The sequence below is a fragment of the Xiphias gladius genome, chromosome 11, assembly GCF_016859285.1.
Source record: "Xiphias gladius isolate SHS-SW01 ecotype Sanya breed wild chromosome 11, ASM1685928v1, whole genome shotgun sequence".
Lineage (NCBI taxonomy): Eukaryota > Metazoa > Chordata > Actinopteri > Istiophoriformes > Xiphiidae > Xiphias > Xiphias gladius.
In genome coordinates this window covers 11,806,828-11,831,521 of record NC_053410.1, presented here as the reverse complement: position 1 = coordinate 11,831,521, position 24,694 = coordinate 11,806,828, and the positions used below count along the sequence as shown (strand labels likewise).

At 42.4% G+C, this 24,694-nt stretch overlaps 1 protein-coding gene across 2 annotated transcripts; it reads left to right on the top strand.

Annotated features, from left to right (window-relative positions):
• ptena (phosphatase and tensin homolog A) lies at nt 1–11,342 on the top strand. Of its 2 annotated transcripts, XM_040139674.1 has the most exons (10): nt 650–779; nt 4,626–4,710; nt 4,878–4,922; nt 5,022–5,065; nt 5,285–5,523; nt 5,956–6,097; nt 7,782–7,850; nt 8,422–8,588; nt 9,666–9,953; nt 10,075–11,334. In XM_040139674.1, exons 1-10 carry the CDS (start codon nt 701–703, stop codon nt 10,258–10,260), a joined length of 1,344 nt encoding a protein of 447 aa, XP_039995608.1. In that variant the 5' UTR covers nt 650–700; the 3' UTR covers nt 10,261–11,334. The 2 variants fall into 2 exon arrangements, with proteins under 2 accessions (XP_039995607.1, XP_039995608.1); XM_040139673.1 differs by lacking the exon at nt 7,782–7,850 and having other exon boundaries at nt 1–779; nt 10,075–11,342.
• The last annotated feature ends 13,352 nt before the right edge of the window (nt 11,343–24,694 follow it).

The following is a 24,694-nucleotide window of genomic DNA, read 5'->3' as shown; positions in this document are numbered from 1 at the left end:
TTTTCCCTCGGTGGAGGCCATGATGGGAGCCTGAGAGTTCAGCTGGAGCGAGAGGAGCGAGAAAAGAAGATGATTCCCCGGGACCGAGCTGTCAAACCAATCTCTGCCGATTCCTGAGCTTTGTATACTCTATATACATTTAAGGTGGAGCCTGTCACTTTTTTTCTCAGATGTGTTCTTGGCAATCAGTCGAGGACAATGTTGAATCGTTAGGAGGCTTTTGGATCGAAGGAGGCAGCATTAGCTATTGTTGCTAGCTAGCTGTGCTAGCTAGCTGCTTAGCTAGCGAGCTAGCTTCGTCTGGATACGGGTTTCGGGAACCGGTGAGTCCACTATCTCGCTGTCAATCGCAGCGGCTGCTGCGACTGAGCCATCGGCTTGGACCGTGTCTGGCATCTAGAGGTTTATCTGAGGACAACTGCATGTATTTGATTCGGAGGTCTTTGCAAGACGAATTGCAGGATTGGGAAAGTCGGGCCTGCACGGAGGAGCAGAGCGAGGCCCGTCTTTATGATCCAGAGGAAGCCTGTCTAATCCGACCCACAGCCATCGCTAGCTCTGCGGGCTAGCACGTCTCTGCGAGGACCTGCAAAATTCAGAGAGCAGACCCACCGACTGCGACAAAACACGACCAGTCAGCCAATACTAGAAAAACCTGTTTTCATCATTTACCCCATATAGACTCCTGTCACCTGCTACAATGGCTGCGATTATAAAAGAAATGGTCAGCCGGAACAAAAGGAGATATCAAGAGGATGGTTTCGACCTGGACTTAACATGTATCCTTCCCTGTGTTCCTTATTTTCACAGCACCGGGGACACTGATTAGTGACGGGTAATAGTTGCATTGATGAGTAGAAGTGGAAACAGAGATGTGAGGGAGTTAGCCGCTACTTAGCTCACTGGCTAGTTGGTCAGAGCGCAGCTTTGCTGTCACCCAGCATGTTTGAAAGATGGTGGATCTGTCAAACCAGCACACATAAATGTCACAGTCATATTATAACTGGAAGAAGCACGTCCGACTGGACAGTAGTGTTTAAAAAAAAAAAAAAAAAAAAAGAAAAGAAGACAGGGCATTTAACCCAGTGGTGGACCTAGCTTGAGTTTGTAAAATTGAGTGGCATTAAGTCCTTTTTTCTTTTTTCTTTTTTCTTTTTTTCTTTTTTTTTTTTTTTAAATTAGTTTGTGGTTGAAGGCAGGTAGATCCTGTCTAGTTATTTATTCGTCTTGAAATCTCTTTTCTGATGTTTCGATATGTATACACAGCGACATAGAGTATATGTAAGTTCACCATATGGTGGGATGGTCTCTGGTTTATGATAACAAAATTTTGTAAGCTCACTATTACTTTGCATCACCTCACCTGTGTCCTCTATGGGTCAGTTATCATTGATGGATTTTCAACACATCTTTGAAAAATCAAATTAATATCTTCCCTTTCCTTTATGGAGATATGATCATTTCCACAATTAACTTTTGCTATATCACGCCCCTCTGCGAGACTCATTTCTCATCTATTACCACTGGTTCCCTGGTGCAGTATCACTGGTACAAAAGTTGGCACTTTTACTTGTTTGGGGGATAAACTAGATTAGCAGCTGATGTGGTTGACTATGGCCAACTAAATGCAAACTCTGATGTGTGACAATACTGAGAATGGGTCATGTTTGCGGTGGATGTGCACTTGACTTTGTATCAGGATGCCAAACCGCCTTTTCGGATCTTTTGAGCAGTTGCATCTCATCACTATTTTTAGACACTTTAAAAGATTTATCAATTAATCAAGAAAAAGTATATGGCAGGTTTATCCATAATGAAAATAGTTGTAAGTTGCAGCCCTGTCTGGTTCCGCACAGCATGTAGAAAATTAAACAGGCCTGTGTATTTATGGACCGAATTTGCTCTGGTTATTGTCAAGTATTGTATCAATTCAAACATGCTGAGTAGGCTTTTTTCTTTTCTTTTCCCAAGGAATGGAAGTGTAAAGCTTAGTGAGGTACCCCGCTTCAGTAATGCCACAAGAGATAGAAACATATTGAAGGGCACAGAGAAGTGGGGAGTAGTGTCAGCTGGGATGTACGTGTGGCTATAGATGCGGAAATGTGTGCATCACAACATTTGACCAGATGTTTTTAACCTGGTTTTGTAATGTAGTAAAGCTTGTGGCATGTCTGTAAGTGGCAGGACTGCAGTTTGCAGCCTTGTGCAGGTGTGAAGGGGGCATGCCATTCAAAAGGGGCGTCTTTCCTTCTACTTCAAGTCCCCTCTTCTTCAGATGTGGGCCCTTTTTATCATTTTTGGTATGGTGTCTAAAAACAATATGGGCTCTCTGCCGTTATGTAATGAAGTATCACAGTTCTGGGAATTGCCCTTAAAATAGAGTTGCCAGTGATCTTGTATCAGCGTTGCTGTCTGAGTGCTCTCTCCCTCTCTTACCCTCTCAACACACCACCTCTCCTTTGCTCTTTTTCTTTACTACTCCCACTCTAATTCTCCCTCCCTCTGCTTGCCCCCTTTCCTCTGCTCTCCTCCTTTCCTGTCCTCCCCACCCCCTCTTCGCTCAGCGCTTGCCGGTTCCCACTCTCCCTTTTCCCCCTCTCTCTCTCTCGTTCTCAGTTGTGGATTTGGCGTATGCATAGAGCCGAGGCAGGGCTGGCTTTAAAGAAAAGGCGTGCCTGAAATGGCAGATTTTCGGTCTTTTTTTTTTTTTTTTTTCTTTTTTCTTTTTTCCCCTCCTACTTTGAGCTTCCGTCGGGGGTCCCGCATGTGCGTTTCCTCCCAGCTGCAGAGACCAAGCCCCCGATGCCCTGGGCTGAGGCTCTCCTGGGAGCTCTGGAGCTTTTTAAAAACACTTAGAATAGTCTTACTGGGATCACTTTGCCAGTAGGTCCAAGGGTTAGATAGCCCATTAAATAGCATAGAAAACCAGTATTTGGCTCCTAATTGGGTCTTTGAGGCGTTAATGGAAGGAATTATGGCACAGTATGTATAGATAGGCTACTATGCTGTGAGCTACAGGGAAGGCAGCTTGGCAGTATGCAAATAATACCATAGATTTGCTATTGGGCTTGTTGAGTTTATGGATCAAGGCCCATGTTGAGCATACCTCAGCTGCACCAAGCTGCATTAGCACCCTTATTGAATCCTTCTGACAAAGTTTTATTGAAGATCTCCATCTGAAAATGTTTGAAATTTCTTTCATCTTTTTATATATGGCCGTTGTTGGACAGTTGATCTTGGCTACTTGTTCTGGATTCCAACATTTTTCCCAATTAGCAGGTCTACTTATTGAATAAGGAACTGTGTGTGTACCATGAAAAAGGCTTGTTCCTGTGTGGTTTTTGCACGTGCAAGTACTTGTATGTGTGCACACTAGCAAAGTTGAGGATTGTGTAGGGCCAGTTGCAATTTCTCACGAGTAGTCAAATGCGTGTGTCAAATTTTTCTGACCAGTTAAAAAGTGATTTGACTCTGGAAAAATAAGATCTGCTCAAAATGAACCAGACACCTCCAATTTTGAGATATTGATATTTTCTATTTTTGACACTGTGGCACAGGTAGTGTAAGAAAAGGTTGCCCTTTAGTCAGTGGTTAAAGTGTGAATCCGGCAGTTTACGGCAACGACCAGACTTCAGTTACAGGTAGGCATTGCAGCCAAGCCTCAGAGACATGCATGCCAACTCAGTTATTCTTTTCACTGCAACATGACACTGATGTGCGCCTTTAAGATTGAATGTATGTCACCATATAATTGGCCGTGACATTTTTCATCACCATTCTGCTCTGAATTGTGGAACCGCCTGCGGTCCTGGAGGGCAGCTCTAAACGCAGACAAGGTGTAGCACGAGCAAGGTGGTGCAACCAGAGGTTAAACTCGTGGTGGAATCTGGTGTGTGTGGTTCCACTTGTGTTGTCCATCGCCGAATGTCACGGAAATGCAACAACTACCTTCTGCTGCACCTGCAGCCCGCTAGTTCTGACACAAAGGATTCTTGTTTGACAAAACTTTTTTTTTTTTTTTTTTTTTTTTTTCCCCCCCTACCTTTTGTATCTTCATGTTGCCTGCATTCGATCTCCTAGATATTCAAATTGGTCCGGCTGAGCTCAAAAGAGAGATAAGCTGAACATTTGCGATCGTCCCAGTATAACTTTTGGGCTCTAAAAATACATGCAGGTCAGGGAGCGGAGACTGTCCCCGTGCACCCACATGTGGGCCTGCCTCGAGTAGGAGCGCTGTTACTCCCATCCTCTCTGCCTTCTTCTCATTGTCAAGGCCATCTGTCACAACACACCAACACACAGACACTGACCAGCGCACCACCTATCTATCCATAACTACAACACCCTCATATTTACATTGGCTGAAACTTTTTCATGCTCTGCTGCTCATCTCTGCATTCTTGTACGTGAGCTTTTACTCTGACCACCTACGCATTCAAACAGCTACAGACTAAAATGAAAGGGTTTTTTTTTTTTGGTCATTATTTAATAGAAGTTACTAGCTGTAAGAATTTGCCATTAAAGATGTGGTGCTTGGCGCCTCGGTAATGGCAACTTCTTTTCTGTAGAGGCTTGATTTCCACAGGCATGCACAATGTACATTCCCTTGACCCCTGCCTGAACAGATATCTACCCAAACATCATTGCTATGGGCTTTCCAGCAGAGAGACTCGAAGGCGTGTACAGAAACAATATAGACGATGTAGTACGGTGAGTTGTGTTGCCTCTCCTTCTGCTGTGTGATCATAGAAAAGCAAAACGGAGAGGCATTTTATTATAGAATATTTGTGCTTCTTCATTTTTGCTCTGGCTGTTAATCTTATTTATTGGTCTAATAAATATACTCTCTATCTGGTTATATCTCTTCCTGCAAACAGGTTTTTGGATTCAAAGCATAAAAACCATTACAAAATCTACAACCTGTAAGTGTTCCACATATCGTTCGTACCTGAACTGCTCTTTGTTTACTCACTATCTTCCACTGTTTGATCGCTAACTGGATTTTGTTCTTCCCTTTTCAGCTGCGCAGAAAGACACTACGATGCTGCCAAATTTAACTGCAGAGGTAGGCTGCTCTATGTCTCCTGTAGATGCTTTCTCTCTCTTAGATAAACAATCTAACGTAAAACCCTGGTGACACCGTGTCATGAAAATCTCACAAAATGTCCACTGTGTCTTCCTCCCCGTCTCGTCTCCTTTGACCTGTCTGCCGCTGTGTTCCTGTCCGCAATCCTTCCCTCTCTCATTATGACTTTGCGTGGGCCTGCATCCCGTCACGCATCAGTTGCACAGTACCCCTTCGAAGACCACAACCCTCCTCAGCTGGAGCTAATTAAGCCGTTTTGTGAAGACCTGGACCAGTGGCTGAGTGAGGATGACAATCACGTGGCGGCCATCCACTGTAAGGCCGGGAAGGGCCGCACTGGAGTCATGATCTGCGCCTATCTCCTCCATCGCGGCAAATTCCTGGAGGCCCAAGAAGCACTTGACTTTTACGGTGAAGTCAGGACAAGGGACAAGAAGGTGAGATCTTCATCGGAGACCAAATGTCTCGACAGAGCAGCTCTTTATCCATTCACATCAACTGTTGCAAACAGGGCTGCAACAGATTATTTTCATTACCCATTAGTCTGCTGATTATTTTCCTGATTAATCGTTGTCTGTTATATGTCAGAAAATTGTGAAAAAAGGCTATTACATTGCCGGACCAAAATCCAAGGAGCTCAGTTTGTAGTGATTGTAAAACAGAGAAGCAGAAAATACTCACTGTTAAGAATCTGGTTGCTGGAAATATTTTGCATTTTTCCTTGAAAATGACTCAACCAATTATCTCCTTTATCAGAAAAACTGTCGATTGATTTTCAGGTTCAGCTCTAGTTGAAAACACTTACTTGAGTGCTCACAGAAAAGAAAACGTCATTTCAGGATCTCTAAACATTGTCACTTTTGTTGCAGGGAGTAACGATCCCAAGCCAGCGCCGCTACGTCTACTACTACAGCTACCTACTGAAGAACCAGCTAGAGTACAAGCCGGTGGCGCTCCTCTTCCACAAAATGGTTTTCGAGACTCTCCCTATGTTCAGCGGGGGCACCTGCAGTGAGTCACACTCGTGTTCAACTTTAACTCCAAACTAGGGCGTAGGCATGCGTGCCGTTGTTCAAACTGATGGAGAGCCTCGCATGTGTTGTGCGCTGTAGGGCTCACCCACGCTACAGTTTAGCACCGCAGAACAGAGCAGGTCACCTGTGGTAGAGGGGAGTTGTACTCTGCTGGGGGTTCGAAAACAAACAAAACAAATTGCTTAACTATTTTGGGACGTTTTGACTTATAAAAGCAGCTTCTTACTTATTAAGTGATCTCGTTGCTGCTTACAACAAGGCCAACTTATTCTCTGCTTAAATGAGGTCCCCTATGTTTGGCGTAATGGAATTTCAAATGTTATTACATTTGAATTACACACAACTTAAACAGAGTATAGAACTCAAAGCCTCTGCACAAGGCAAGTGAACTGCAGAATCACACACTGGACTGTTAGTAGCCACTACTCAACATGGCATGTGATCTATTGACACATAACCAGGAAGTAATTATAGACATTATAACATAGAGGAATTAAGTGTTTTGATCAGTGATTTTATTTTTACATGCAACCGCACAGCATTTGAGCATTAATAAGTTACTGTAGTTAAAGGAGTATTTGCATATCACTGCATGTTTGCTCAGAGCTTGAGTGGTATGACATTGTTGAAAAACGGTGTGTGCGCAAACAGTGGCACTTGTCCTGTGTTCAGTGGCAGAGTGACACAGACACAAAGCGGTCGGTGTCAGAATATGCTTTAGAGAAAAGCGTGCTGTAACCAAAATTTTTATCAACATCAATATGGACTGAACTTTCCACATCCTCTAAAATACCACTGACACGGCCGTGAGATGTTGGGTAGCGTCTAAGCAGATAATGACACTTTTTCACATTTAGAATTTCAGCAGAAATGTATTTTCTCTGTCCGTGTCCACATTTTCTCAACATGTTAGTACTGTGTATTTTATTGTTAATAGAAAACAGTTTTTAGTCGTTTAGTAATGCTCTGTTATGGTCTTAGGAGGCAAAGAAGTCAAACAATCCAGTTTCTGCTCAAATGTGTCTGAGTCACACAATGTTGTGCTTTTTTTTTTTTTTTTTTTTTTTGTATCTGAATTTTGTCCATTTTTAACTGCCGGTCCGAAAAAAAACGCCTCCTCTTCCTTCGTTTCTGTGGCCTTTTCACTCTAACACCTGACTGTGCTGAACAGCCCTGACTGTATTGGTACTTCACTTTCCTCCTAACTCTCCCTTTTTAAAAAGGCCCTATTCTGAGTTTGACGTCTTTAATACATGTACACACTCATCACCCTTTTTCTAGCCACAGTTTTTAGCTCACTGCAGCAATAAAAGAGGAGAAGCTAGTTTTGATAATTCTGTTACAAATAACTCAACATGACTCATTTCTGTATGTTGAATCCAATGTTTTGTGGTTGTTTGAGATTTTCAGCAATCTCAAGTTCCCTCTTTCTTCCTTCCCCTTCGTGTATCACACAACACACAAGGTCCCATGTCAAATGTATAAGGTGCACGACTCCACTTTTAAGCCACGCACTGTATGTTGTTTTTAAGAAAAGCTATGTAGATGCACGTATCTGTAAATATTTGTGTAGAGCTCTTGTGTTTGTGCCTTGTGTGCTGTCAAGCCCCTGACAGGCCAGCCAGGCCCTGTTTGTGATAATCTCCTTCTTTCTCTCTAAGGGGACAGTACCGTTAAAAACAGGAGCGAGCCGACCCCTCAGGGCTTCAAGAAAGGGAATTGGCATTGGGGTAAATGAGCCTTTCATCCATTATTATCATTTCACTCATTTGCTTTTATAAGGCCCCAGAGATCCACCAGGCAGGAGCAGTCTGGGGTAGAGATGTTGCCTAGGACTAGCTAACAGGCATATGAAGTCATCTTCAACACCACCCCCACCCTGACAGGAAGAAGGAAGGGTTAAAATTCTTGTATATGCATCAAGTTGCACTGGTCCAAGACCAAACTGTGACTGTCTATCAGAATAGGGTCCTGTGTCTTTGGTTCTGGGTCTCTTTGGGTGTTACATTTTGTGGTCTGTAACTTTCCCTTTCACCTCCTTAATTTTAATATAATGTTTTGTCACTTTTTTTGCACTTATTCAGATGGGGGGGAGGTGGTGGTGGTGGTGTGGTGTGCTGTTTCTTTTGTCAAACTCATGTAATAACACTAGTATCTTGTCTTGCTCTCTTGGTTCACTCCCTACTCCTCTGTCACTCACTCCCTCTTCTTCTTGTGTTTTCTGTCTCTTCTCCTCACAAATCTCATAATCTTGACCCCCCGTCCCCCTTCCCGTGCGACATCTACTTATTTTTTCCGCAGATCCTCAATTTGTGGTGTACCAGCTGAAAGTGAAGATTCACACGTCGCACCCCGCTCACACACGGCGCGAGGACAAGCACATGTTTTTCGAATTCCCCCAGCCGCTGCCAGTATGTGGAGACATCAAAGTGGAGTTTTTCCATAAACAGAATAAGATGATGAAGAAGGTCAGTTGTGTTTGTGTGGCTTTCATTGTAACTTAATTTGTTTGGTCCTTGTCACTGACAAAGGTCTGTCAGTCATTAAGAGCTTGTTTCCGCTGTCGATCGTCATGATGTCTGTCATGTCAAAGAAGAATAAGCAGACATGTGACTAAGCATTTTCTCACTGTATTTTTGTTGTTGTTGTCCATAAATCCCATGAAGAGACCAAAACGCTTATTATTTTTTTACTGTTACCAAAGACCCCTTTTGTTTATGATTAAAATCACATCAATTTCCCACATTGTTGCACTGGTTGACATGTTCCTTCAGTATCACGTGTGAGGGCACCCGATCCCACAGTCACCATAGACGCTTACTAATGCAACAAATGTGTATAAATCGACAGCTAAAAATAGTCCTCCAACCAATGCCAAATGCACTGTTTTGAGTAATGTTTGCTAAAACCACAGTGGCTAAAGGCTCAGAAATGATCTAAAACAGCTGGGTGTTTTAGGAAATTACTGAGACCTATTTTTATTTTTCTATTTCTTTTTTTTTTTTTTTTTTCTTTTTTTTTAAATGAAGCGTTATTTGTGAGAAGGGGTTTTTTTTGTTTTTTTTTTAAGGGAGATTTGTTAACAATGAAACTAGGGATCACACCACAACGCCCATCAACATGTTGACGTTCCAACCCACGAGTGCTCAGTAGTTGTTAATACATTATTACAGGAGTACTCAGTACTCATGGGTCAGACCACACCCATCGTCAAACTCGGCCTTCATTTTGATCTCAACTACATACCTGTCAAGTTTCGTGACTATCTCGCTCAGTTGTGACACTATTGCGTTGACTAAATCTGTTCACATACACACACACACACACACCTGCCAAAGTATTCCAAATGGCCTCTGTGGTAGTTCCCGCCACAGTAGGCGTCTCCAAGACCACATTTTGCCATGATGACACACACACACAGACTCACAAGTTGAAAGCAATACCAGCCACGCTATCGCGGCTGGTTTAAAAAATGAGCCCATTAACACGTTTTTATCAAAAACCTAGAAAGTTCCTCATTTCATCTTTCATTATCTCCCCTCCAGGACAAAATGTTTCACTTTTGGGTGAACACCTTCTTCATCCCTGGACCAGAGGAGAGCGGGGACAAGATGGAGAACGGGGCAGTGAACAACGCGGAGAGCCAGCAGGGGGGACCGGGACCGGGCCAGGGGCAGCCGCAACCACAGCTACAGACGCAGCCGCAGCGCGCCGAGAGCAGGGACAGCTGCAGGGATAGCGACAGGGACTACCTCATCCTGACGCTCACTAAGAACGACTTGGACAAGGCCAACAAAGACAAAGCTAACCGCTACTTCTCGCCAAACTTCAAGGTAAGCAGTAACAGAAGCTGGCAGGATTTAGATAAATAACGGAAAGAGCAATGATAAGACTTGTTCATGGTTACCTCCATTGCAAAGACTGAAGCCAGTTGTCTTTAATTTCCAATTCCAGGTGAAGTTGTATTTTACGAAAGCCGTGGAGGAGCCTTCGAATTCTGAGGCAAGCACTTCAACATCCGTCACCCCGGACGTTAGCGACAATGAGCCAGACCATTATCGATACTCTGACACCACTGACTCTGATCCGGAAAATGAACCTTTTGATGAAGAGCAGCACACGCAAATCACAAAAGTGTGAACTCTTTTTAAACAGGAAAAGAAGAAATTATACACCAGAAAAAAAAGGAGAAAACTTGAATATAAACTCAAAAGAAGAACCTTTGGCCCTTTCCCTCCCCCAGACGGCAATAGAATATCATCATGTCAAATGCCAACTTTAGGGAAAAAAAGATAAATATCCTGACCAATATATTGTTTTTTTTATTTTTCTTTTTTTCTTTGGCACGGCCATGTACCATGTGCGAGGTATTGACACTGTTGCCCCATGGGAAAAGGTGCTGTAGCTATAAAAATGTGTTTATATATATATACATACGTATATGTATATACATATATACATGCATATATAAACAAACTTTTTTTGTGTCAAAGACAATGGAAAGAGTACCACAATCAGGAGATGGGAGTTGAAGTGTGGGAGAAGTTAGAATGATATACTAGGACTATGCTGCTCCTTCTCCTGTCTAAACCAAGGCCAGTGCTGCAGTCACTTTGTTTCACTCCCTCTCTTCTCCTCCTCCCCCCTTCTCCTCATCTTTTACTCTCCCTCCCCTTCACCCTATCCTCCTTTCCTATCCTCCTTTACTGTGAATGCTTCTTGTGCTCTTTGCAGGCTGTCTCACGTGACTTTTGGCCTTTGTGCAGTGCAAACTGCATGCGGGCAGTGGGTTGGGGGTGGGTGGGGTTATGAAGAGGCTGTGATGATGTCTAAAGCATTGCCATTCCTGTTCCCACTGTGTATACGTTAAATTATGCAGAACAAGGCATCCCATGTAATTGTTAATGTTTTTTTTATCCTAAGATAATAAAAATATAATACACAAAACAGCAGGGAGACAAGTGTTTGCAATAATGTCAACACTACATTTAAAGGACAGTGGTGATTTGCATGTATTGGAATTGGCGTCCATCCCTAATAAATGTATGCAATGTTGTCTTTTCTTAAAGAAACCAGCTTTGAGATGTGTCTTCTGCGTGGGGTTCCCCAGTGCTTTGAGTCATGCTCAGAAAATTACATCAGAGGTTTATGTAATATTCTCCCTTTGCTGTTCACAGTTAATGAAAATCATGCAGAATGAAAAGGAAATTTGTAATGTGCAGCTGTCATCAGACGGCGAGGCCAGTGCAGTCTTCAACTTGACGACGCGTCTGTCAAACGAAGCCATAATTCTAAGGGCCAGGCACCATAATCTGAACTCTCGAGCATGTGCGAGGTGGAGCATGCGCAGCGCGGCGGGGAGGGAAAATCTGCACAAGCGCTGCACTTGATGAGGAAAAATGCTGTAAAGCAGGTTGTCGTCGCAGCTGCTGGAGCTGTGTTAACAGTAACTTCCTGCTTTAAAGGTCAGCGCTGCAAATACCGGGTGGGACCTGAGGTAGGGAAATGATGGAAGGATTATTATTATTAAAAGTTCAACTGAGGGCGAAGAGCCCACTTCAAACAAATAACAGTGACTCAACCAGCGAGCTGCGCGTCTACATTAACGGCAGTTTTTGAGCGAGAAAAAACGTACGAATCTGCTGAAGATTAAGCACTCTTAGGCTTCGGAGAGGTACCGCAACAGTTTGCTTTCGTTCGAACTTGACTGGTAATTGAGGTTCACACAACTGAGCACTTTCACTTTTATGGTTTCTTTAAAGATCAGACAGAGTTTTTGTTTTGATATTTCTTCCAAGTAACAGTACATTTACATTTCCTGAATTGATTTCAAAGCAAACTGCCCTCCGAACCCTGATAAAAACATTAACATTTGTGAGCCAAAAGCAGCCTGACCTCATACCAAACCATCAGTGTTGCATGCATAGTGGCTGCTGCTGGTTAATCAAGGCGTTCTTCACATGAAATGAGCAGAGGAAGGAAAGGCTACCAGCCCAGGAGGGAGGAGCGCACGGCCCCTGGTAGTCGAGCCTGCTCTGCTTGCAGGCCTGTGTGACTCCCCAAATGAAAAGTAACAGGATTAACAACCATGTCGCTGTGATAGGAGAGCAGAGAGTGACAAGACCCTGGCTAAAGCATGGCCCAGAGGCTCCCGATAATAAAGTAAAGTATGAATTAAACATCTATATTTAAAAAAAAAAAAAAAAGTTCCACCCCTTCCAGAGGCAGGCAGTCACATAATCCCCTTCTGCTCTATTAAGACTCGGTCCCTGGCTCTTTCGTGTTGATAGAGACATCAAAGCCAACCAGTGCAGCGTCAAATGAGACGGGCAGCAGTCGCAGGGGCCCGACTGTAATTGGCTGAGCTGAGAAAGAGGGAGAGACTCCGGTTGATTAATAATGAATGTGCTGTGCCGGGTTGAGAGAGACCAGAGAGAGATGCCTCAGCTCTCCACAGGCGAGCGAGACTGAAGAGAAAGGAGAGGGCTGACTTCAGTGGAGCTCCAGCTGGAGAGTCCACATCTTTGCTTTTGATTGCCCTCCTCATCCCACACACAAACACGGACACAGCAGCAGAAGCAGCATCTGAAATATTAATCTAATCAATATACAGCTTCATTTGTATGTTTTGAGCACTGGCTCTTCTAAAAGATGTTCGTTTGTCTGATTTTTCTGCATCAACACCGCTCTTGAGGCGCTTTGGAGGAATGTTTGCTTTGTATATTTGAATCTGAATTTTCCTAATATATTATGCATTCAGCCAGATAAAGATGCAATATGATATGAAAAGTGTATGGGTGTTTTGTTTACAACCAGTTGGTCCACTTCTCCCAGTAAACCTTATGTTAGTCAGCTATGGAAGCCCATTTCTGCCAGGAAAAAAAAAAAAAAATTGGACACGATTAAAATATAAATGCTCATGGGAATTCAAAATTACAAGTGAAAATTATGAGATAAGAGGACTAATAAGGAGACAGTAAGTCAAAGTTATCAAGTAGTAGGTCAATAATATGAAGTAGTAAAAATTATGAGATAGTAGGTCAAAAGTTTGACTTGCTGGGAAAAAAATATGACAAGTCAACATGAGATAGGTCAAAATTTATGATAGTAAAACTTGTGAATTAGTAAGAGAAATTATGAGATAGATCGGGGGGGTTTTTTTGTTGTTTTTTGACCTAATAAGTCAGAGAAAAGTGAGAGAGTAAGTCAAAGTTATAACATAGTAGGTAAATATATTTAGATTGTAAGTTATGAGATAGAAAAGGAAAACTATAAGCTACTAAGTAAAACTTTTAGACTTTGTAAGTGACAAATATGAGATAGCCAAAGTCACGAGTTAGCAAATCAAAATGATGAGACAGTAAGTCACTGGTATGAAGTAGTCATAATTATGAGAGAGAGTTAAAGATAGGAGATAAAAATTCAAAGTTGGATTGAAGATACATTTGAAAAAGTCAAGTCAGTTACTAAAATGAAGTTATTAGATACTGAGTCATGATTCTGACTTAAAATGTCAAAAGTCAATATTATGATACAGTTTATTGGAGCTGTGAGAAAAAGTCAGTTATGAGATAGTGAGTCAAAATTACTGATTCAAATTATGAGACAGCCAAAGTTATGAAGTGGTTATAGCTCACTAAGTCAAAAATATCAGATACTAAATCAGAATTATGAGATTGTATGTTAAAGAATTTACTCAAGTCGAAGTTATGTGATAGTGAGTCCAAATTCTAACATAATTGTGACTTAGTGTCTTATAATGTTGACTTATCATGAGGGTTAGGGTTAAGGTTAGGGTTAGGGTTAGGTTTATTCTTTTTTTTTTTCTGGCAGGAATGGTCTTCCATAGCCCATGCCTCAAGCTATTGTGAAAAGAAGAAAAAAAAAGCTAACACCAAAATACAGAGATTTAAGCCTAGTATTATGACCAAATGAGGGGTTGGGGGAGTCTGTGTGTTTGTGTGGGTTTGGGTTTGTGTGTGTGTGTGTATGGGGGGGGTCAGTCTGGCCTGAAAGAGAGGATAAGCCCAAGCTGGTAACCCCATTTCCCTTCCATCTGTTGGTAGCAGTTGTAGAGCATGGCTGCACTCACCAGGACCTGGCAACCCATCCCCCAAGCCCTCTTTCTCTGGCTGACTGCACAGCTGTGTTGCGTTTGGATTAGGCCAAGAATAAAACAGGAAGTAGAAATTAAACAAAAGCTTCAACACACACAGAGAAACATACGTACACACACGCGCGCACACAAACACACGCGCACACACACACACACACACACACACACACTATCACACAGGCACTGTAACTTACCAGAGACTCAGCAGCAGCAGCAGCAGCAGCAGCAGCAGCACGAGTGACAGCCTGTGGAAAAAGTGCACACACCCACACGTGTAGACCATGGCGCTCACACAAATATACTACAGTATGAACAAAGTCATACTCTGCCTCCCACAAACTCACATAAGCCCAGGCAGGACCACAGGCATATCATTTCTCAGTGCCCACACTCATGCTCACACATATGGTCTTTTTACATGCTAAGTGCCTCTCTGCCTCTCCTCTCCTCTTCATGGTGGTCTGCTGTGGCAGCTGATGAGGGGAACTAGCAAACACGCTCAATCAGTCTTGGAGCATGCCAGTGTAATGATGCTGAGATGGAAGTATTTTGGTTATGAGATGTCACGCAAAATTATACTCACAAAACAAATCACTGCGAATAAGATAAAGACAACATAAGTTACTCTGATACTTATGCATTCACTTTGACTATGGTTCAGTAGTGCTGGAAAACGTAAACCAGTGATGTCCAGAGATGTAGGAACACTAAATTTCTTTCAGATTTTTTAAATTAATCCACTACATAAAAGCTGGAATCCCATCTTGCTTTTTCTTTGAACGACATTTACCACAAATATTATGGCTTTCATCAGCATATTATTTAGCTTACATTTTGATTTTGATGAATGTTTTTTGCTGTTTTGATGCAAGAATCTTTAAGGTCAACTTCAATAATACCAGCACAAAACCCATTTTGATCACGTAAATAAAAAGCATAACAAGCCTATGAAAGTACCATCCAAACAGCATAAATCTGAGTAAAATCTTGACCACAATACATTAGGTATTGAATATTATCACTCCTCTATCCTTGTGCAACATTTTAGCTCTTAAAAGTGTCAGACGATCGAATAACGTCACTCTTTTCTCTGCTGTGAACTTGGTCCTACTTTCAGCAAATCCTCTGCGTGGTTTCTCTTTTTGTGTGAATGCACCGAAATAGCCCGGTGATAGCACACAGGAACCATGGTGAATGAGGAAGTGGAATTGGGAGGAAGAAGAAGAAGAAGAAGAAGAAGGAGGAGATGTTTGGAAACACATGGCTGTATGTACATATGGAGCAGCCACAGACTTGGTTTAGCTGGCAAGGTGCATTTGATGGAAATCCATTATAGTGCTTCTCGTCATGAGCTGGACCAACTGTTAATGAATATACGGTAAATGTTTTCAGATGTTATTTTTACTGTCAAGACTTGAGTCACCTAATGACTCACACGCGCTCTGTTTCTATGTGTGTTTGTTTTTGTTGACATGGATATGCCAGCATGCTTGTCAGCCGATGTGTTTATGTGTGCCTTCATGAATAAGAGAAGCACATGGAAACACTTACTGTATTGCAGTCGCCACAGACCCCTCCCCTTTCTCAACACACACACACACACACACACACACACACACACACACACACACACACACCCAAATGAGTGCTTATTCTCTCTATGTGATCAATGAAGAGCATATATGTGTCCATTGTACTGAATAATAGTCAACATGCATAGCCAGAGGCAAAAAACATGGAAAGGAGCATATAGGCTTTACCATAGGGCTCTACATATATACACTCAGTGCAGCACAAATGCGTGCACACACACATTTGTACAACAGGAACTTGCATTGTGTTTAGCTTGGCTTTCTGTGACAGGAACCCAGCAGCGAAAAGTACTTCTGCTGCAGGGTTTTATGTATATCTGTGTGAATTTGTGTGCATATGAGACCGTTGGTTCATACACCAGATTCTACTGGTTGCATTTATCAGACGTTATTTTGACAGGCCCTGTTCTCTACCTGACTTTTACCCTGAAATCTTAGAGCAGACGTAATCCTTCCCCCGAGCCTCCTCCTCCCAGCTCTCTTCCTTCTCTCTGTCTAGTGTCATCAGGAGGGTAATATGAGTCTTATGGCTGCTGATGACAGTCCCTAATCCTCACGCTGATAACTGATAGTTACCCGCGCACTCCTCATCCCCATCTCATCCTTGCAGAACGAGAACAAGGGAGGGACGCAAGTGCGAACGTGCCTACTGATACTCTTTGCTCAGCCTCCGCGTCCCTCCACTCTCTGTCTCTACCAGCCGATAGTCATTATCTGAACTGACTGATGTGAGAATGGCTGATGGACGAGACCGATATTAGTGTTTGTGCCGGAGAGTGAAAGTTAGAAATGGTTCTGCAGTCTTTTCAGAGTTTCAGAGAAGAGAAAGGGCTTCAGGGTTTAGTCGTTCATCAGATGCATTTTTAAAAAAGAAAAGCTTTTACTGTACATTTGGAGGGCTTTTGGAGGATTTAGTCAGAATAAAGGATCCAAAATCCTGACAAACTTGAGTTCCAGTATTTTTAAAAAGGTTCATTTTATATGTTACCAACACAGTGGCTCTCAGTTGATCACCTTCAGCCAGAGATGCATCCAGAGACCGGTCTGCAACATTTGGCATTGCAGTTTTGGTTTTCCAGTGGTTTAAAATTAGCCTATAAAGTGCGTTTCCATCCAACTATTTTATGCGCCAATTAAAAAAGGGCATAAAAGAATGGAGTGGGAACGCCGTAAATTTAAAAAAGAAAACTGTTTATGCTTTGCAGAGGTGGAAAAGTTGATGTATCGATGAAAACAAAATGTGATATAAATCACGACATACATGAAGCATGTGACCACTGAAGAGAGTAAAATAGTGGCAGATGAAAACCTCAGACCCGTGCGATGAGGAGACTGTGACGTTCCTCAAATTAAAGAATTATGTTTCCCTTATGTTTTCTACATTGTCTTCCGAGACGATCCCATCAAAAGCCCATAGGTCGTCTCTGCGAGCACCTTATTACAACCCGTAGTTATGTTTCATTGTTAGGCGACCTCTAGTGGCCGTAGTAATTAAGATGGGAGCAAAGGAGGAAGTCGGGTGACGTAGTATATATAGCGATTAAGTCCGTGTTAGGAGGTGGTTGGGGTGGATGGATGGGTCGACAAAACACAGGACTCTCACACAGGATTTGTTTGTTTGATAGTTAATGTTGTTTATTTTTATCAATGACCGTTCCACAACCTTAACCATATTTTTATAATTGTAACCATGACGACGAAGGTCCGGTAAACCTGTCGCCGGTACGCTCCTATGGGCCGTATCCCAGGGTAGGGACAAACAACCTGTATGGTTGTTTAGGTTGGAGGACTTTTCCACCATGATTCTCTCAATTTATAGTATTCCCATAACCTGCAGTGGAAGGAGACAGCACACTGATTTGAATTTTAAATCTGCACTATGTTTGGACGGCCACTGTGGCCACAAGTGGCAACTGCAAGATGATGGTCGATTTCATTTAGTTAATTATTTTAATAGCTGTAAATTTCAATCAATTCAGTGTATTGGTAGCACAAGTAGAGGAACGTAATGCATTTGACATAATAATCTTTACTCGACACCAACTCACTAGGTTTCTCCTGTGCATTCAACCAATGAAGGCCGGGAGATGCGGTTGAAAAGCTAGTAAGTGGACCTTGAGTTAAGATAAATTTGGTGAAACTATGACTTCTAAGGTCAAGAACTTTCAAGAGTCATAAAATTAGCCAACCGACTCAGTATTATCTGGTACAGGACAACTTCTATCTAAAGTTCGCAGACACCTAATATCAGCCACCATACGCTACTGGTCATACAAGTTCAAGTAAGAATGCAGCATGACCCCTAAGTGTACTGAATTGAGCAACTGAGGTTTGATTTCGACTCTTCATTTGTAAGAGGAAGAATGTGTTCATTCTTTTCTCAAAAGTTAGTCTCACTTTAAAGAGTGTGACAGTTTTTTTTTTTTTTTATGCCATACAGCATGGCCTTCAGTTTACCCTGATATGTTGCAAAAAGGGGGAAATACAGGCCTGACAGTCTCTCTTCTTCTAATTTTAAAAAAGAAGCCTGTTGATTCTGTTCAGGTGTTTTCATTGTGGCCATACACTCTTTGTTTAGTTTACATACACACACAGCAGGAGCACTTTGGAACACTTAAAGGAATAGTCTGACATTTTAAGAAATACTCTTTTTCGCTTCCTTGCAGAGAGTTAGATGAGAAAATCGAGACCACCCTCATGTCTTTTAAGGTAGATATGAAGCTACAGCCAGTTAGCTTAGCTTAGCATAAAGAGTGGAAACAGGGGGAACAGTTAGCCTGACTGTGTCCAAAGGTTATCAACACCCCTAAAGATAACTAAAATGTTATGCCTTGATTATTATTCTGTACAAAAGTCGAAGTGTAAAAATTGACAAATTGGTGTTTCATGGGGATAAACCAGACTATTTCTTGGCAATCACTCAGCAACAACAAGATATCGATTTTTTTTTTAACCTTTTAACAAAGCCAGGCGTAGCTGTTGGTGGTGATAAATGACCACCAACCAGTGGTCAACAGAGCTACGGACCACCAGAGCTACAGATGCCCAGATAGTTTGTCAGTTTTCTTTCAGATGAGAATATTGAAGGATGTTTTTCAGGACATCGTTTATAGCAACAAACATTTGGGTATGTAAACCAAAAGGTTCCTTTTTCTAATCCATTTCACTCTACGGTATGCATTTATTTAAAGCTTCGACGTGTACTTCTTGTCTGCAAAATGTTTATGGGTGAAGCTATTTTCACCGTACTGGATGATTCCTCTGGAGAAACAGTGCGCAATGGAAATTTCTGGTGTGTGTACATACATGCTTGTACAAACAAGTGACATACTTTCTGGGGGCCTAGTGGATGTCAGTCACGGGAGTGGGTAAGCGTGGTCTGTCCTCTCATTTAGAGCCTGCCAGTCAGCCAGCCACTCAACTGGCCCTGGAACCAGCCAGCCAGAGCTTTTTAAAGGGCCTGTGATTTGACAGAATCCCGTGGGGGGGGGGGATTAGGATTAGCAGCTGTTTCCCCTCAAACACTGGAGAAGATAGGCTATAGCTACACCACGCTGAGAGCAAATTAATAGATGAATAGAACATGCATGCGTCGTCTCAGATAATATGCTAAAGCTCCCAGTTTTCATAAATAGCAAGGAAAGTGTCCTTTTCTTGAACCCGGCGTTGTGGATCTGCTGTCACACATATACTGAATAGCAGGGAGGGAAGCAAAGGCATATTGTGGCCGTGAGAAAGGTTTAAAACATCATCACTTTAATCTGGGAGCACAAAGCCAGCTACAGATTATGCTTCTGCCTCTCAAGCGATTCTGCTGCAGATCCGGTTTAGATGACCCCCGCTAACACCCTAAGAGACAGGGGCTTTTAACCCCAAACAAACACTGATAGCATGCAGCCATCGAATGAGAACACACACACACACACACACACACACACACACACACACGCGCGCACACATATGATCTACATCCATGGCATGCTCATTGACTGTACCCACCCACAGCATCCAAAAACACATACATTTAGACACACACACACACCACAGACACACACACACACACACACACAGAGGACACCCATAGCACATGCTCGCAGCCACAGACAATAACAGATAAACAGACAGGCTTATGCCGGTTCCACTTGCATCCATTTCAGGTTATTAAGCAAGACATGAAAAGCCCAAACTGTTGCGTAGCTAACAGGTTTTGAGGTAAAAATGACACAATTACTAGTGTGTAGAGACAGCACACAATGTGGCCATCCCTTAGACTGTCACATATGCCACCTAAAGTGAGGAAGACACTGCTGTGATGCTCTCAAGAGTTACAGTAAAAATAAAGGGCACAATGCACTTATGATTTACCCAAAGACTCTCATTCAGGGGATCACAGAGAAAAGTCCAACAGATGCTAAACTCCTGCTGCTCTGCTGACCTAGGACCTGTATTACCTGTATTAAAGGAGCTGAAGCACAATGAGGTAACACACACACAAGTTTTTGCTCAGTTTCTTTTAAACGGGAGGAACAACCACACAATTAGCACCCTGTGAGTTAATGACTAGTCTTCTCCATTGCTTATAAAAACCTCAAAAGGCCAGACTGAACGAAGAAAGAACTCAATTCTACCCTGGTTGGGTATTTCTTGCATATCTGTCCAAATATTGAACTATTTCAGCTCACAAGATTGGAATACTCTGTATAATTTACAATATTTTCTTTTAAAAAGGTAGCTCATTCATGTTTAATTGTGAATATGCATTATTTAAAGCTATCTACATTGAACTAGAACTTAACCTTTGCCAAAGAGAGAGACAGACGCGGGGCAAACGGAAATGGAAAGAGGGAGACAGAGAGATATAGGAGAGAAAAAGGACATAAAGCGGAGCGAATTCGACAGCGGTTCGCCACAATACACTTGAGACCTGAAGGATGAGTCAGACAAGAGACGGCCATGTCAAAGAAAATTTTGGAAGCAAAGACAGAGGAAGAAGGAAGGGGGAATCTTCAAGTACAAGTAGTATTCTGTGTGAACTTAGCCCTTGATTTTGAACTCAGAGAATAAAATTATGACAATGTCATCAAATATTAGTCAGCCTCTTGAAAAAGTTACTCTCTGGCGTGACAAGGCTGTGGGGGTTTTTTTTGGAGGGGGGGCAATTTTTACCCAACACTTCAATGAGCCTCAAACTAATTGGTTTAACCCCCATCTCTCTCACTCACTTCACCCATTTGTGTCTTAACGTGGAGCAGATCTGGCAGATTTTTTTCACACTTTACAATTGCAAAGCTTAACCACTCAAACCGCATGGAAAATGTCCCCACACCCTTGAATAACGGTTGTGTGTGTGTGTGTGTGTGTGTGTGTGTGTCTGTGAAATAGGTAAAGAGAGAAAGAGAGTGAGAGCACACCCTGATGTTTCCTGTCTCCAAATAAAAACTGATGGCTTGTGTGTGCTTGTGCATGTGAGCGCAAATACAGTATGTGTGTGTGCCTGGATACCTACAGACGCCACTGTGCACAACTCCGCCTATGTTAAAGTGCAAATTTTCATTTTTGACATTCACGATATGGGTCACATGTAACACGAAAACCTGCAATCAGCTCCTGTGGTCGAGATGCTAAAAACACTCTGGCATATTTTTTAAAAATGTCAGTGCGTTCACGTACACCTATGGCAGGGGACGCACTTGTTCTCAGCGCCTGTGACACCGCCATTCCCAGTTGGGTGGGATGTGCAAGTCAGATAAACCAGGACAAGAGGGCATACCTTAAAGCCAACATGTCTTTTCTCTGCAACAGACAAAGCCAGATTTGATCAGATTTAATAAAACACAACTATGCAGAGAGAAGGTGCACAGTATCAGGTCTCATCTCGGTGATGCCTTACATGTCCTGATGCAGTGGCTGGGACGTAAACACACCGTTTCTGTGTCAAAATAAAACCCAGTATCACATTCTTTCTGGATGATTTCAACCATGACAGAGACTTCCATCAGATAGAATATGACAAAGTACTGAGGTTTCATGTCGGTTCGCTTCCTCTGTGATTTCTAGAGAGTGTGTGCATTTATGTGTATGTGCGTGTGTGAGAGACAGAGAGAGAGTGAGAGAGACAGAGAGAGAGAGAGTGAGAAAGAGAGGCCCTATCTGTACTTGAACGCTCACTACTACCACAAATAAGTGAGTGTGATTCATCACTTCCTTCCTATTAAGCATGAATAGTGCAAGACCAGAGGGTGTAAACCGAACGCTACAGATCAGGACACCAGGATCTCCACCCCTCTGCAAGCATGCAAGTGAGAACTGTACTATATGCACAGCATGTGTTTGTGTGTGTGATTGCAAGCACACACCTGCATGTCTATATTACATACAAAATACTGATTTTTAGTTGATACGAGAAGCATTTGGTTTATACTAAGTCAGCTTTTTTGATAATTTAAGTATTTATATGAAGAGTGTGAAGCTTTTGTGCATGTGTTTGTCTGTGTGTGTGTGTGTGTGTGTGTGTGTGTGTGTCTGTGTGTGTGTGTGTCTGTGTGTGTGTGTCTGTGTGTCTGTGTGTGCGTGCGCGTGTGCATTACGTGTTGTCTGTGAGAGGGCCTCCAAAAATCTCTGCTCTCGACCTCTGGTGCCATCTGCCAGTGACAGGGCAGAAATGCAAATCAGATGCAGTCAGATAATACACCACGCTCGCTCCCTCCATTACAGCAGCCTACAGAAATAAACTAGGTCAGACAGACCAGCAGCCAGCTGTGTGTGTGTGTGTGTGTGTGTGTGTGTGTGTGTATGTGTGTGTGTGTGTGTGTGTGTAATAAGGCACATGCGCCTCTCTTTGTGTGGGGAGACAGCTATACATGTGTGTGTGGGGGATGGGTTTCGAGTTAGCATTGAGGGTTCATAATATCCTTACTTGTGATTCTGCACACCGAACAGTCACAAGTAACATAAAGACAAACAGCAGCTCATCCAGTCAGTGCTCCTTCAAAGATTTCAGACCGAGAAGGCACTTCTAGGCTGTGTGACAGGGCAAAGGAGCTGGGTGACAAATAAAGGCTCTTATCTGAGGCTGAAATTAGACCACAGCCAGAGCTCAACTGATAGGGAGCGTATTAAACTCTCGAAAACGAACCACCCGGGAGGGTGATGCAACGCAGAGGCAACGCTGGCGTAATGCAGACAGATGCGTCCTCGTCTCTCATATCGCTGCGATGCCTCTGAATTATGAATGAGGCCCCGTGCACCTCTTCAATGCAAAAGGCTTCTCCTCTTCATGTTCACAGTATACTGTTTGTTTTCGTTAATGCCTCGTACTCAAACGCAACCTCAGATTGTCACTGTTGGTTGTGCTAAAGATCTTAAATAATGGTACGCAGAGCATTTGAGAGGCGTTTTCAAATCCCCTTTGTCTGAGGATAATCAAACTATGCACAAAGCAGATGGCTCATAGGTGCTGATCAAAGACAATTAGATTGCTTGGTATTGCATTTGAGGAGCTGAACTGATTTATGCTTTGCAGGGATACACCAACTTTTTGGCAATACTGTATTTAATCTACTAGTTTAGAGCGTCTGTTCTTTGTCACTTTATTTGGTTGCATGCTGATGCTGCAGCACATTGCGTAAATTTGTATTACTTCAAAAATTCATGCAGCACCAAAACCCACCACTTGTAAATCTGAGTTCATTTACCTCGAAGACTTTGCACGTCTTCATACTTTCATAAACACACAACGTAACCTATCCATGGTTTTAAATCTGCTATCGTCTGAAAATAAATCTAGATTCCAAAGAGACGCGCCAAGGTTACGAGTTTCTTCTACTCATTCTGTGTGATAAACACGGAGCAATATGAGCTGAATAATAAATGGCTGCATGCCTTTCAGAATCATTTCAAACGTGGGTCTTCTATTTATAGACACTCAAACATTTCCTTCTCCAGCTAACTTTCTCTGTTTTCTTTCTCAACTGATTTCAGGCACAGATTGTAAATTCGCTCACAAGGGAGGGTCAATGATTCTCATTTCCTGCAGTTTGGTCCTCTTTAACCAAATGACTCTCCACTCCCTGAATTCTCTGAAGTTCCTCTGAGATATCTGCAGTCGCTTGTGTGTCTGTATGTTTGCATGTATGAATCTGTGTGGACTTACACCAGCTCACAATGGGCATGTGTGCAATGTGGCATGTGTCTGCAGGCATGTGAGCGTGATGCATAAAGTTAGAAGAAAAGGTGACACGAGATGAAAAGGTTGATATATTCCAGGCTGGTGGGTGGGAGGTGATAGTTTTGTTAGTTCATGCAATGTCAGTTAAGTGAGTTGTGTGTGTGTGTGCGTGCGTGCGTGCGTGCGTGCGTGCATGTATTCTGTGTTTGATTACACACTAATGTTTAATTTTCTGTGTGGGTGAATGGGAAAAGTTTCATGTAAAATGTTGCCACATTCTCAGAGAAGCTGATTCATTTCACTCAAGTGCATATTCTGCGGGTGATTTATTGGTTGATTGTGTTTGTCTGTTTGTTCTGAAAAAGATTTCAGATTTGGTGGAACATTAGGCAGTGGACCTCGGACAAAAATGATTTGTTTTTGTTGTGTATCCACTAATTTATATAGGATTTCTCATCATTAAGAGAGACAATTTAGAACATTTTCACTAATTTCTGAACATTTTCTGAACTATTGCACCTAAAAAGAAAGAAATATGATGTATGTATCCTGTGTGTCTTTCATTGTCTTTTCTAATCCAGATGCAAAATTTCTAAATATTTTTTTATTAAAACAATAAAGTCAAAGGATGGTGCAGCCTTAGCAAAGTTATGCGCTCACTTAAAGTCAAATTATGTTGTTGAACAGTGTTTCCCAACC

Coding starts and splice junctions, on each gene's coding strand:
- ptena (XM_040139674.1), top strand. CDS start 701: ATGGCTGCGATTATAAAAGAAATGGTCAGCCGGAACAAAAGGAGATAT. Junction 6,098..7,781: donor GTTCAGCGGGGGCACCTGCA/GTGAGTCACACT, acceptor TTTCTCTCTAAG/GGGACAGTACCGTTAAAAAC. Junction 7,851..8,421: donor GAAAGGGAATTGGCATTGGG/GTAAATGAGCCT, acceptor TTTTTTCCGCAG/ATCCTCAATTTGTGGTGTAC.